The 15,697-nt window shown below is 41.7% G+C and overlaps 1 protein-coding gene across 1 annotated transcript in view; it reads left to right on the top strand.

Annotated features, from left to right (window-relative positions):
- Positions 1 to 15,697, top strand: part of EP300 (E1A binding protein p300) — a 126,435-nt gene that overhangs the window by 45,105 nt on the left and 65,633 nt on the right. Inside the window, exon 3 of the mRNA XM_015419224.1 lies at positions 11,746 to 11,922. Within this exon, the coding sequence (XP_015274710.1) occupies positions 11,746 to 11,922 (177 nt within the window). The remainder of the gene's footprint in view (positions 1 to 11,745; positions 11,923 to 15,697) is intronic.

The following is a 15,697-nucleotide window of genomic DNA, read 5'->3' as shown; positions in this document are numbered from 1 at the left end:
TATCAACTGCAGTGGCTTCTTTGGTTAAGAGCCTGGCAGGCTGATTCATTCTCCAAGTCCATTGTAACGGCCTATCCTTTTCAGGGAGATTGTCTGTTCGGGGATGCTTTGGACAGGATTTTAGTTGAGACATGTGACAAGAAAAAGGCCATACCCAGGTCCATTCGACACATGGAGAGGTGTGGAAGTAATTCCTTTTGCACTCAACATTCCTTGGCAAGATTCCATCAGGATTGTAAGAAAAACACCTGGGATTCTTCAAAAACCTCATCCAAAAGGGGCTCCTATGGGCCTAGATTCCACAACCCCCTTCAACAAAACCGACAGAGGGGACCGTGACACCAAACCCAAGCAGGCGTGACTATGCCTCACCTCCCGTGGGAATTCGCCTTCTGTACTTTCACCCAGCATGGGAGCAGTCCTTGGCAGATGCCTTGGCCAGGGAGATAGTGTCTCAAGGCTACACCATAGAATGTCATTGTCAGCCTCCAGAGCGATTCCTCATCTCTCCAATCAGCAAGTCCACAAACAAGAGAGTCATTGTCGACAGGGCTCTGTGGCACCTATTAGACATCAAAGCTATAGAACCGGTACCCATCCCAAAGAGGGGCCGGGGGGTTTACTCTATCTTGTTTATGGTTCCCAAGAAGAACGACGACTGGAGAGCTATACTGAATCTCAAGTTTTTGAACAAATTTATCAAACTTCACCACTTTCGCATGGAAACCTTGAGATCGATCACGGATTCCCTGTTGTCCAACAAGTTCCTGACTGATAGATCTCATGGAGGCTTTTTTTCATGTTGCTATCCATCCAGCACACAAGCGCTTTCTCCGGTTCTGCGTGGGCAACCAGCATTTTCAATACTGAGCCCTTCTGTTTGGACTCTCCACTGCTCCCAGGCTCTTCTCCAAGCTGATTATCAACCCGGTAGTGCATCTCCGGAACCAGGGAATCCACGTGCATCCGTACCTGGATGATTTGCTAGTGAGAGCAAGCAGCAGAGTGGGTTCCATCCGGAACACAGAGGTGACACTACAATGTCTTCAAAACCACGGGTTCCTAATCAATATTTCCAAGAGCTCCCTTCAGCCAGCACAGAGGATCAAACATCTGGGAGGGATTATTGACACAACTTGCAATACTTTTTCTTCCTCTATCCAAAGCCAAGAAGATCAGAGAACTGGTGTCCCTGGTGAACCAGAGCAGTTCATCAACCCTGATGACACTGGCAAAACTCCTGGGTCTCATGATATCCAGTATAGACATGGTCCAATGGGCATGCCTTCATGCCAGACCCCTGCAATGTTTCCTTCAACCCTACCAACGGGCAATCATGGAAAGAAAGGCACTCAATATTCGGGTCCCCAGCACGGTCAAGAGCAGCTTGCTATAGTGGTCCAAGCAGGGGCAAAGTTTATCACATCCAACAGCTCTCGGGGGTCTTCACAGATGCGACTGTCTGGCTGGGGTGTGAACTTGGAGGACCTTCCCATTCAGGGCCAGCAGTGCCCTACCAAAGCGAGTCTCCCCATCAACTTGCTGAAGCTCAGAGCCATTTACCATGCCCTGGATCATTTCAGTGCTCGCCTGCGAGGGCAACATGTTTTGTTGTGGACGGACAACATCTCAGCCAAAGCGTACCTCAACAGGCAGGGCGGTTCCTGATCATCACGACTTTACCGGGAAGTGATGAAGATACTGGTTTGGGCCGAGAGGAGCCTGGCATCCTTAAGAGCAGAACACATTCAGGGGAGCAGACAACGTGTGGGCCGACTGGCTCAGCAGGGAAATCATTCACGAGGGAGAATGAGTGCTGCATCCGGATCTGTTCAACATGATATTTGGCCAAGGTCACGGACACCATACTATTGTCTAGAAGACAATTCACCATTCGCATATACAGCACTACCTGGAAGGCCTTCGTCCAGTGGTGTAGACAGAAGAAAAGAACCTTTGTCTTCCTCAGTGGCGTCTCTACTTTCCTTTTTGCAAGAGGGTTTGGACTCTGGGTTGAAACCTTCTACCCTATGGTGTTACTTCCCATGGGCAACCAGGCATCCTCACGTTGAGCTTTTCGTACAGGGTGCTACAGTCAAATCTCCGCCACAGGTTCATTATTTTCCGTTGTGGAGGCTACATACCTTTTTAACAGTGCTCACTAAAACAACCTTTGAGCTGCTATGCAATGTCAGTCTGCTGTGGCTGCAGATGAAGACACGGTTTCTGGTGGCGCTGAACTCCATGAGAAGGGTCTTGGAGCTTAACACACTTTCAGTTAAGTGCAATCTATGTGTTTTCCACAAGGACAAGGTTGTGCTCTGCACGGATCCTACCTTTCAGCGAAAGGTTTCGTCTACCTTCCACAGGTCTCAGGAAATATATCTGCCTACCTTCTGTCCTCATCTGAGGCATCCTAAGGAGTTCATGTGGCACACCCTTGATGTCAGAAGGGCACTCAAAATTTATATAGCTGCCCTGAGCCTGTTCGTGGGGAGGGCAGGGTAGAAATATAATAATAATAAATAAAAATAAATAAATAAAATATCGCATGGACAGAGTCTTTCAGGAAGACAGACTCCATGTTTGTAAACATCTTTCCTCTACATAAAGGAGATAAGATGTCCAGATTAGATCTTATCAAAGGAGGACCCAGTGATCATACATCTGAGTCCTTCCAAGAGGCCCCCATGCCAGTAGATCATCCCTGCATCCAGGGCAGTTACCAGAGGGGTGTTGTCTCTGGATCCCTGATGCAAAGGGGTTACTGTTATTAACTACAAGTGAACACTAAAGGTAAAGGTTTCCGTTGCTCGAAAGCCAGTCACATCTGAATCTAGAGGGTGGTGTTCATCTCAGTTTCCAAGCCGAAGAGCCAGCGCTGTCCAAGATGTTTTCTGTGGTCACGTGGCCGGCATGACTAAATGCCAAGGCACATGGAATGCTGTTACTTTCCCACTAAAGTGGTATCTATTTATCTACTGGTAATTTCTTGCTTTCGAACTGCTAGGTTGGCAGGTGCTGGGGACAGAGACGGGAGCTTACTCCGTCACGCAGTAGTAGGGTCTTGAACTGCCAAGCTACAGACCTTCCTGTCTGCAGGGCTGTGCAATCTTTTTTAATCGGTATTTTTTGGTTCCGGCGTATTGAACCACACACACAATCAGTATTTCTAAAAAATCCTGGATCCTTGTACTGGTATTGAGCTGGCTTGGCTTCTCCTGCAGTGTGGTTTAAATGGTGCTGCAGGAGAAGCTGGTCCCGGGATTTCCGTGCTGTGGGGAGGGCTCTCCCCATCGCTTGCAGACTTAGCTGGGATGGTTTCTCCTGCAGCATGGTGTAAACCATGCTGTGGAGAAGCTGTCCCCAGGATCTGCATGCCATGGGGAAGTCTCTCCCCACCACACATAGGCCTGGCTGGGATGGCTTCTCCTGCAGTGTAGTTTAAACCGCGCTGCAGGAGAAGCTGGCCCCAGGATCTGCATACAGCGAGTAGAGACAAACAGCTGAGAGGCAGGAGCAATCTGCTCCCACCTCTCCACTGTTTTCAGGTCTACCGATAATTCCCAAATATATCTGGGATTTTTCTCAGGATTTCCTCCACCCGTTTTTCTGAGAAAACCCAGATAACGTTTGGGAAGCCGAAATACATCTGAAAAACACCAATAAGGTATTTTTCAGGTATATTTTCAGCTCGAGTAGATCCAAATGCACACCCATAGTGGAGACCTGTGAATACCTTCATTGAACTGATGAGACGAGTGGGGGTGGGGGAGAGAACTTTTCTCTTTTCTCTTCTCCATCCCATTGTCCTGTTCCCCTCTTTCACTCCTGCATGCATGCTTTAGGAAAAAAACTATATCACTTCTTCATGGAACTTTTCAGGCATTCTTTTTTAATCTGTGTCATTTTTGCATTTTTATGAAGCTGAGATTGAGAGAGGTGTCCCCTTTGGCCTGGTTCACACATTGTGAACAGGCTTCCTGCTCATATGCTCCCTCTCTCACTTCCTGGTATAGGATTGTATCCTATGGTTCTGTTGCACTAATGGCAGAGCCTTCCTCTGGCAGAAGAGGTGTGTTTTAGGAAGAGTCCCTGCACCAAAGTAAGACTCCAGGTGAGGTGGAACTTTGTTTAACTGCTGGAAGGCCATTTCAAGCCATTGTATGCACTGGGCCACAATATTCTGGTTCAGAGTATATTTTCAGATAATTATTAAAAATTATTGTATTGATCTGTGATTGGCTTATATTATGCCTTTTAACAGGGAATGTTTCAGTTATGTTTGAAATTGCATGTTTTACTTTTGCTGATACAGATATAAATTCATATCCTAATTCCAAATTTATGGTGAATTATACTGCATATAAAGGCCAACTGAGGTGTTACCTCAGGTGACAGAATTGAGGAGGAGGCAGTAACATTGTACCTGCCCATTTCCTCCTCTGCCATGTTCCCCATGCCTCTTACAGTGCCTTTCCCCAGAAGATGGAGCAGCTGATCTTCATTGCATTCTCTCCCAGGCTTCTTTAAAAACACACAGCAAGTAATGCATGCCCTGTAGGACTTCTGAACTCTTGCGAGATTTCTTCCTCAAGTTTGGCCACCGTTTTGGTTATGAGAGGTGGAGGGTGGTGGCAGTGTCAGGGCAAGGAATGGGTGGTGAGTGGCCTTGGATGGTACTACAGATTAAGCTTGCACTGCTTATGTGCAGTTACAAAATCTTCAAATAATTAAACAGCTGCTCCAAAGAAGATAGCAGCTATTTGCTCTCCGATGCTAGGGGGGGGGGGGGGGAGGAGCAGTATAACTATACTTTTGAAGTAGAATTTTGTTTGAATAATTGGTAAAAAGTAATTTTAAGAACTATCAAGACCTTGAGCAAGGGTACTGTAGAGTTTTCGATACCAAGATTTTAACAGAGAACATTTCTAGCAACTTTTTAAAAAGCTGCACTTTAATGTGTTGAAATTGTTCATCTGAACTCCAGCTTCAATTCTGGGCAACTGCTCGTTCTACAGTGCAAAATGTATGACTGGCAATCTTAAAGCCTGGCTGCATCCCTACATAAATAAACTATTAAGTTAATCAGTTTTAAAACTTTTGTCTAATTGAGTAGCAGACTTTTAATTTTTTAAAAGGGTATCAGGTGTCATCTTGGATATTTCTCCCTTTACAGAGATATAGTGTTTTTAAAAAAATATTTTATTAGTATGCAGATATGCACAAATTTACATATTGGTTCTGTACATGTTTACTCAGAAGCGGTCCCAGTGAACAAAGTGGGGAAGTGTGCATGAGATTGCAGCATTAATTATCAGTTATCTCTTATGTTAGAAAATTTATTTTATCAAATGACATCCCCAGTATGACTCTATTTAAAATATATGAAATTTTAATTTAATGAGCAATACAAATCTGGGTTCAAATACAATACAAATCTGTTCAGTGCTTAGCAATTATAGGAGGAAACAAATGGTAGTGGTTGATGCGACTGGACTTTGCTTTCTGATTGAGCAGGAAAGATGTGTTCTGTAACATGTACATCTTACTTGAACATCTCATTTATTTTGCCTTTAATGCACATACATAAACAAGTTGAAGAGTCTGATGTGACAGAAGTTTAAGAGGTAGATTCTAGACTATATTCAGTTGGTTTGGTTGTTGGCAGAAAGCCTGTTTTTAGTTTTTTGCCACAGCATTGCAACACAACAATAATAGTTATGATCTCAGTTTCTCTTCAACAGTTTGTTCATAGTATCTGGTTCAATTTGGGAAGAGTGAACAAAACTTTGTTTGACTCTTTAATGCTTTGGAAATGAAATTATTTTCACTCTTGATATGATTACTGGTTTTCCTTTTTAAATTTTTTGGGAATGAAACACTTGGCCTTTTTGCCAAGTATGCTGGGTTTCAGTATGGCTGTTAAGCAAAATGACCCTAATGGGCAAATATTGATTCAGACCAGACGTTCCATAACTTATCCGTAGTGTCCCTGGTAGGACTGAATCCGCCCTACAAGGATGTTGTTCCCGGTCCCAATACCTGGAACCCCGTGCAGCCTCCCCCAAACTTGGCAAAGCTACCAAACCAGTTTATCATGAGCTCCAAGGTGATTGCTGCTCACACAGTAACCAGACCAGATATATTTTAAAAATGTTTTATTTCTAAAAGTTAAAGAAAGCAAAATAATTCAAATTCCAGTACGTTGTGTGTTATGTCCAAGAGTGACAAAAACAACAAAACTAACTCAGTACAAATTATCTGTGAGCAATCTGATAATAGTGAATAGAAGAATAATCCAAATTATGGCATAATTACAGCATACCAGTTTAAGCATCAGGTATAGATGTCGGGCAGATAAGCACAGGGAAAACAGAAAAGAGAGAGACCTACCCATTTATAGGTTTTGGCCTACAGCATCAGATGATGAACTTCAACCAATGAAATCTTAGGAATTTTCCAGAAAATACTCTTACTGCTTCTTTCTCCCCCATCCCTGGTTCTCAAAAATGACTCCTAATTAATAAATTTTGCTGTCTGACCTTGGGAGAGATAAGGACCTACTGTTCCCCGGGCACGTGCATCTGCTTAGCTTAACTGGACCTCCTTAATACTAAAGTTAACCCTTAGGTGAAATAAGGGTACAGATGCATCACAGTCATCTATCGTACCCTATAAAAAGCATTATTAAGAATAGTGGTTTGTACAACCTACTAAGGAAGATAATGCCAATAAAATTCAAAAAAGTAACAATTAATTGCACATTTATTTGAAATCCAACTAAAACTTTTCAGTTTAATTTATTCAACCAAATTGATAAACTTGAACTGGTGATACCAGCTTTTCGAGTCTGGTAGTCATTTAGCAAGAATTTTAGATACCACTTTTAGTAACTACTTCACTCTTCAGTAAATTATTAATGTGATGGATGGGCTTGATGAAGTGATACCAGTTTCCCAATGTTTGGTTTAAAGTCACTTAGCAGGAGTCTTAAATCACCACATTTAGTAATCTAAAGTCAGGGTGTTTTTTTGCTTAGAAATAAGTTGGATGACCACACTAAATCTATGTTCCATCCAATATGATGCTGGAAATACAAGAAGGAGCTTCTTAACCACTGTCCCCATAGTACAAGATAGAGATAAATTTCTTTCTGTAACCAAAACTCTTGCTACAATTTCTTAGACTTTGGCTTCAGCACAGTGTCATTTTGTAGCTCAGTTAGTTCTTCCTCCACTACCCCAACTTTCTCAGTATATGAAAATGGATTTATCACCCAATCAGGAATTTCCATCAAAAGAAGATCCTTAATCAGTCATATCTTCATGTAGCATATCTAGGTAATCACAAAAAAATTGCAGATATATCCTTCCTTTCTCTTCTAGCTCAAAGTGGTATAGCTCACAGCAGCCTATGTTGCATTTGAATATATTTAATTTTGAAATAAACTCAGAGACAACAGATTTGGCCTTAATAAGTTTGACTTCATTTTCCTTGCATCTGCAAATTCATTTAATTGAACTGTGTAAATAGCTGTGATAAATAAGGAATGTCATGCCTGATCTTCTTGAGTTTATCACTGAGCAAAGCATTTGTGTCTTCAAAGAACTGCTAGTGTCAAAAAGGTCATAAAAACATCTCACTCAGTTGTCTTTTGATAACCAACAAACTTCAATATGAAGGTGCAAAAGTTCAAAATCTTCATAATTCCCAATACAGAGCTCCCAGACTAGTTATCATTGAGAGTATGTGCTTTAACTTTATTCACTGCAGTACTGACAGTGTGTAATGACTTGTGGAGGCGATCACTGGGGACAAGGCCTGCCTCCAGCACCCCACTGCCCTATTGCCTCTTAGCACTCCCCTAGATAATCCCACCCTCCAGAGGATGGTACCAGCCACTTTGGGAACCACTGGTATAGATGACGTCTCTTTAAACAGTGCGAATGCAGAGGGATCATAGTCTTCCACTATAATAGTTTACTTGATCATAATCCTCTCATTTATGAATAGGTGCTAACAGTTTGGATTTGTTTGGAATCTACTTAAAAATTAATTTTTTTCTGATAAACAATTTTTCAGTTATTTTCTAAATATTACTATAAACCAGAGGTGGCCAAACTGTGGCTCTTTCGCACATATTGTGCAGCTCCCAGCAGGGCAGCTGGGGAAGCAAAGGGGAGGCATGCCCTTCCTTCCTTCCTTCCTTCCTTCCTTCCTTCCTTCCTTCCTTCCTTCGTTCCTTCCTTCCTTCCTTTCTTCCTTCCTTCCTTCCTTCCTTCCTTCCTTCCTTCCTTCCTTCCTTTTGCTTTCTTTGTTTCTCTCTCTTTCTTTCCACCTCTCTATTTCTCTGTCTCTTAGACAAATAAATATCATTAGCAAACAAACAAGTATCATTGGGCAAATATCATTATCAACATCTGTTTTTATCCCTTTTTATTTTTGGCAGTCTCATTTAATGTTAATAAAAGGCAAATTTACATATTTTTCAATCAAAATGTGTATGTAATATTTATTCATGTCTTGCGGCTCTCAAACATCTGATGTTTATTTTATGTGGCTCTTATGTTGAGCAAGTTTGGCTACCCCTGCTATAAACCATCATGTACCAATGATTGCCACTGAAATCTGTGCACATGGTTAATCTTTTGAAAGGCACTCTAGAATTGGTGCAAAAACTATTTTAGAACCTTTTAAAGGTCTGTTTAGCATGTATATTAAAGTAATAGCAGTTGCTTGAAGACATGTTGAAAATTATGGGTAAGTAATGATTAATTTTGGTGTATGTGAAATAGAGTATATTTTTATCATGGATGACATTCTCAGCTTGGTGTTGGAACAGTAGACTGAAAGAACATTAGTATGAAATCAGGTAGGTTATTCTCATTAGTTACATTATGGTGTATCATGCAGTTAACAAACATTTACCTTGCCAGTTCTTGCATGTGGTAGCATGCTCCTTTGGGCATAAGGAATAAAGAAAACATGATATATAAGATGTATACATAAGACCTTTCACACACCACCTTCCACCTTTTTAGAAATCTGCATATTTTAACAAAAAATAGTATTTATGGATTCAGCATGCTTTATTTTTAAATTTTATAAACATCTCAAAGTTTTAGCTTCGTATTGTACACCTACTTAATTTCAGTTAATAAAACTGAAACTTGCTTGCAAGAAGGCCATTTTATCTTTACACAATAAATTTTTTCTTGACTGATTAGCTGTAGGTTGTAGGTCTCTTAACAAAAGGTGTGCGTCTAACTGTCAAAGCTTGGAAAGGAAAAGCAGTAAGTTAGGGGTTTTGTTTTAATGCTGGAGGCCGAGTTTCACAGAGAATAGAAGAAAAAATGTTATTTGTTTTCTTGCTACAGGAGCTTCTAGTGCCATCTGCTTAGTTTACACCTACAAAGAATTCCAAGCGTTGAGTATTTAAAGGATCAATCAGTAACCACGCATGTATGGCTAAATAAATGAAATAAAATATGAAAACAACCACTGCTCACTTGAATTGTTTAACTGAGGAATGTGAATCACCATTGGTTACTTAAATGGTTATGTATTTCTTTTTCAGCAGAAGTCTATTCACATGGTCTTGTCTGGAAGATCAGTTAATCAATAAATGTGCACTATGATTACTTTTTATGGGAGTGGAATATCTTTATTGGTCTCTAACAGTATTCCAGCTTTGCAGTGCCATATAGTAAAGTCACTGCATCTGGGTAGCCTGTTTAGTACATCTAATTTTTTAAAAATACCTCGCCTGTTTTGTACTCGTTTTAGTGAAGTCTCTGACATGGGGTGAATTGTGTTGGTACAGACGGTTCATGAATATTCCAGCTTCTAAGGGAACAAGGGTGTCAGAGTTGTCAAATATTTGAGAAAGAAGAGAATGCCGACAGTTTTGCTGGGATTAAAGTTTGGGTTCAGGAACAGCATTAATGTAGGCAGGTGAGGACTTGGATGAGATCCTAAGAGTTGAGAAAACTAAAGGATAGGGAGCCCAGAAACAAGGTAGCTGAAGGGGTACAAGGTTTACAATAGACTGAGAATCAGAGACCCAGTGGGAAGGGTAGCCTGAGGACAAAAACAGTGAATTTAGCAAATTCAACATATGACTTGAACAGACCAGCCCGTTCTCTGACAGCAGACTTCTAGTTACATTTTATTGCTCAGATTGTTGGTATACAATGTGCCCTTGATATATGTGGTATGCACATATGGTCTCAAAAACTAGCTGGAAAAGAGTAAGTGGACCTGGTCTTGTCCTTGGACCAGATGAACTGCATGTAACAATGATGCTGCCGAGGTACATAAGTTAGTCATCCCATACCAAATTAACAGCATTTAGCAAATGAAGGCAGTGTTGTAGGTCAGAAAAATTTTCTGATGGTGCATTTGTGCCCTGGAAAAATTTCTGATGTAAAATTTCATATGTAAAAATTCTGATGTAAAATTTCATATGTAAAAATTTCTGATGTAAAATGTCTGTTAATATATATAGTTATCTGGGCTCTTGAGCTGGCAGTCAGTCATGATAGATGGGCTAAATGTGGGCTATGAAGCATGGACAAACCCCAGTGCTTGAACATGATCCAGGCTTGTATGTTGTGTTTTGCATGTTTTTGGTATTATTATTTAAATATTCAAATTATTTAAATTTAAATTGGAAAATTTCCCAATTCATATTTTTGTTCTGGAAAACCTGTATTGCTGCATTAAGTTTGTATCATAGGTTTTGGGCTTTGCTGAGATTGTGCAGAGTTATTATATGTATGTATATACAGGGGTCAAAACAGAAGTGGCACCTTGCAGAACAACAATATTTATTCCAGTGTGAGCTTTTATGAGCTGATTCACAAAAGCTCATACTGGAATAAATGTATCTACGGTCCAACTTTTTGTTCTGGTTGTATTAACCATAAAATACATTCTTATTCTAGTTGCCATAGAATGACATATATTCTACCTACAGTGGTAATTGAGGCCTCATTTTGACGCTTACAAATGTAGACTGTGGTATGCAAAAATGGGCAGACAGCCATATTTTCATGACACTTCTCTTGAAGCCAATGGACTTCAAGTGGGACTTAGTGTGGAGCTGATGCTGCAGTCAGAAAGCAACAGTAATAGACAGGTAGAAGGAGTTAACAGTGGAATGACACTTTGCTCATGCATGGTGATGTTCAGTTATGAATTCTCATTCAGCAATAGCCAAATATCTAATGCCTATGTAACAAGATCTGTATACCATGAAAAAATATTTTTGTCCAGCTATGAAAGTAATTGAATTTGAAACTAGTGTAATTGTTATAAAAGGTAAGTGAATATAATCTATATGAACAGCATTCATGGGATTGTAATGCTGGCTTTCCCCCCTTGGAACTCCTGGGATAGCCAGGAGTGATTAAGTAAAACATACTTTAAAAGATTATTGTGGTTATAGTGCCTGTAGTGTGCAGTGATATAATCTGAATGTAGCTGGTCTAGGAGCAAACGGTCCTCATTACGACTTTTTGAGAAGACTTCCAGATTGCAGCCCAGTGATGTTTGCTCTGTGTTTCCAGTAGGAGAAGATACAATTGCTATATTTTCTTCTTTCATATTAGGCTTTGGCTTTTCATTCGCAGTACATTCAAAGGAAAGTTGCATGCATTCCCAGTTAACAATAGTATATTCCACGACATTTAAAAAGGAACAATGAAAATATTTCTAAACTGACCATTTCTTAATTTCTAGATGGGAATGATGAACAATCCCAGTCCTTATGTCCCACCGTATAGCCAAAACACTGGGCAACCGATTGGAGCCACTGGACTTGGTCCTCAGATGCAGAATAAACCTGTGCTACCTAACAGCTTACCCCAGTTTCCAATGGACAAGAAGCCAGTGCCTGGTCCAGTAATGCCTAACATGGTAAGTAGTAGTACATTAAACACTTTCATGGCACATCCTGGATATTCTTACCCCAAATGGCTTATATAATATGCTTGTGTTGGACTGTTGCTTTGGACTTAATAATGTGACCATTTTGAAAGGAGGGATAAAATGGGTGCTACTTTGGGAAGGTCAGAAGGCGCATTTCAATGAAGAAATATGAACATAGATTAGGGGCAGGCAAATTTTTGGCCTAAGTGCTGAATGAAATGCAGTGTCTACCTGTGGCAGTGCTGGCAAACAAAATGGGGGTGGGTGGCAGGAAATTTGAGTTGTGTTGTCTGCAGACTGTACTCTTTACAAATTCATCTTTCTGTGTGTGAGTTACTGATTATTACAAGTGCTCTGCTTTGCACCTAACATTTTATTGGTGGGAAAACTCATTGTTATCCTTTGAGACTACCAAGATATTTAGATCAACTTATTCCTAGTATACTACTGTCTCTTAAGGAATGGTGCATTCCATTATTTTAATTGGGTTGCATTTTTAAGATTGTTAAAAACTTTTAGATTTAAATAACTCTGCCTATGTTGAAACATTCAAAATAGATCCCTTTTTTGAAATAATGAAAAATTAACATTTTTAATAAACATACTGGCCTTCCATGAGCTTTTTTATTCTCCATTATGATGTTATAGCAGAACCAAAAATTCCCCAAAAAATATGCCCTTAATGCTGATTAATATTGGCCTTTTCTAAATACTGTATCAGCTGATCTATTAATTTAAAAAATTAAAACTGGAAGCTCTAGTGTACAGTAAAATTGGAGGGTTCAACTGTATTTTGGACATCTCAGTCAAGATATTCATGAAAGATAAATGCTACCATTGTTGTTTATAAGTAAATTATGTTTAATTTTGTGGGAATTCTGCATAATTAGCTGTAAGTGTTGAGTAGCACAATGCATAAGCTATCATAGCAGGATAATTCTGTTTTAGTTCTGTCTAATTAATTTAGTATTAATGACTATTTGGTGGGGAAGGAAGCGTTATCCATCATAGTTGGTTAATGCAGATATAAGAAATGTTCTTCCCCTGAGGTGGAGGACATCTTGGTGGTTGATTCTTACCATCCATTCAGGGAGGCAGGAACTACTTTTTTCTCCTTTTTGTCCGCTGTGGGAATCACCCTTCTTTCATCAGAGAGAGCAGCATAGAGTAGGCTGTTCTGCTTCTACTCTAATCTTCTAGTTTATTCTAAAATACCATTTTCTTCCTTTATTTTTTAAATCTTCCTTAACTACTCTACATCTGTTCTTCTCTTACCTTCCACCTTTTCTGTCCTAGTCGCTCCCCAGCTCTGGGTAGAAGCGAGTGAGGGCCAGAAGACAAACGACCCTGGTGGTCATTCCATTCCTAAGAAGCTTACATAGTATGTCATTGGCCGCTCAAGCCATGGAGCAGAGCGAAGGTAGCAATGGTTTCCTCTCTGAAGAGGAATTGGAAGCTTCACTCACAGCAGGAGCTAGTGAAACCTCTGTCTGAGTGGGTAAGGTCTTTAGCAGACTTGCCTTAGCCCCAACAGCTGAGACTCCTAACCTAAAGTTAAAAGGCATGAAGAAACACCACTTACAGAAGGCGGCTACTGAAACGGCGCACACAAGTCTTCCAACTGCAAGCAGCAGCCATTTTGAGTGCACAAACCCAGACTACGGAGATTGACCCTTGGACACTTACCGTGAGGGGTCCTTCTTCTCTGAGGAAAGGAGGACATCTCCATGGGTTATTCCCATCGTTCCTATAGGGAGGCAGGAAATACTTTTTTCTCCTTCCTGTTGGCGCCCTGGGAATAGCCCTGCCCCTCAGTTCTGGGACTCCGTAAGCAGTGAGTACGTAAATCTGGCTAAACCCTATGCGCCAAGCAAATAAACTTTAAAACAGAAGTAAAACTCAGTAACACAAGAACGTAAGAAACTTATAGGAAAACGAGATCAGCACACAGAACAGGAGGAAAAAGGCAGATGATGATGAAAAGAAAAATGGGAGGGCCGAGATGTCCTCCTTTCCTCAGAGAAGAAGGACCCCTCACGGTAAGTGTCCAAGGGTCGTTCTCTCTCTGAGGCGGAGGACATCTCCATGGGACCTCCAAAAGCAGTGTCCCCTACACGGGTGGGTCATCATCATCATCATCATCAGTCGTCTGTAAGAATGTGCTGGAGAACTCGTCTTCCAAACGCTGCATCGCTTGAAGCGATCGTGTTAAGCTTGTAATGTCGTATGAAGGTCGAAACCGAAGTCCAGGTTGCGGCCCTGCAAACCTCCTCTACAGATGCTCGATTTGTTAATGCCGCATTAGTCGCCGCACTTCTCAAAGAATGAGCTGTGATCCCTTTTGGAGCTTCAATCCCCGACGCTCGGTATGCCTCTAAAATGCAAGTTCGAAGTACAGAGCTAATGGAAGATGTGGACATACGATCCCCCACTCTAGGAGGAGAGACGTTGATAAACATGAACTCTGTTTTGCGACAAGATTCTGTGCGAAAAATGTATATCTTCAGAGCTCGTCTTACGTCTAAGGTATGCCACAACCCCTCTTTGGGATGTTTAGGATTGGGACAGAATGTTGGTAAGTAAATCTCTTGTGCGCGGTGAAAGGCAGATGAAACCTTCGGTAGAAAAGTAGGATCTGTTCTAAGAACTACCTTGTCCTTGTGGAATACGCACAGAGTATCTTTTATAGATAGCGCCCGTAATTCTGAGACTCGCCTCGCAGATGTTATCGCCACCAAGAATAGTGTCTTCATCCGAAGCCACCTCATCCCTACTTCTCTGAGAGGTTCAAATGGAGGCTTGGTCAAGGCTGTTAGTACCACATTCAACCTCCAGGTGGGAAATCTATGTACCTGTGGAGGGGATTTAGCTGCGGCTCCCTGCAGGAAAAGTTGTATGTGAGGATGTTTAGTTAAACTAGGGCCACTGATCTTGGTGAGAACCGTTGATAAGGCAACCACCTGCCTGCGCAAAGTAGCCGCCTTTAAGCCGGAATCCAACCCATCTTGCAAGAACAGAAGGATTTCAGACACCCCAGAGGAAAGAGGTTCCAGATGCTTTCTTCTACACCACCGTACAAATGCCTTCCACGTGGTATTGTAAATTCTTATGGTGGATTGCTTTCTGGACGCCAATAGAGTGTCCAAGACCTTGTCCGAGTAACCTAACTGAGAGAAGCGTCGCCTCTCAACTTCCACGCGGTCAAGGATAGCCATTCCGGATGTGGATGCCAAATCGGACCCTGACTGAGCATGTCCGGCGCCAGAGGAAGTGTTAATGGATGTGTCACCGCCATCTCCGTCAAAAGAGAGAACCAAGGTCGCCGAGCCCACCGTGGCGCTATCAAAATCACCTCCGCCCTCTCTTCCCGTATCTTCCTGATGGTCCTGGGAATCAGAGGGAAGGGCGGAAAGGCGTACAGCAGTTCTCGAGGCCAAGGAGCCGTCAGCGCGTCCGTCGCCTCTGCTTCTGGATGGAAGAATCTCGTGAAAAACCGAGGAAGATGGGAGTTGAGGTGAGACGCAAACAGATCCACTGTCGGCCGACCCAACTGGTCCGAGATGAGATTGAAGAGTGACGGGCTGAGGGACCACTCGCCCTCGCAGATGTTCTCCCGGCTGAGCCAATCTGCCACATTGTTGCTCGTCCCCTTGATGTGTTCGGCCCGAATAGACGCTACATTCTTCTCGGCCCACGACAACAGTTTCATGGCCTCCTGGTGTAGCCTGGAAGATCGGGAACCTCCCTGATTGTTCAAGTAGGC

Source organism: Gekko japonicus, unplaced genomic scaffold (genome assembly GCF_001447785.1).
Source record: "Gekko japonicus isolate JY-2015 unplaced genomic scaffold, Gekko_japonicus_V1.1 scaffold37, whole genome shotgun sequence".
In the NCBI taxonomy this organism is placed as follows: domain Eukaryota; kingdom Metazoa; phylum Chordata; class Lepidosauria; order Squamata; family Gekkonidae; genus Gekko; species Gekko japonicus.
The sequence above is the reverse complement of the archived record's forward strand: the minus strand, read 5'-3'. Positions and strand labels throughout refer to the sequence as shown.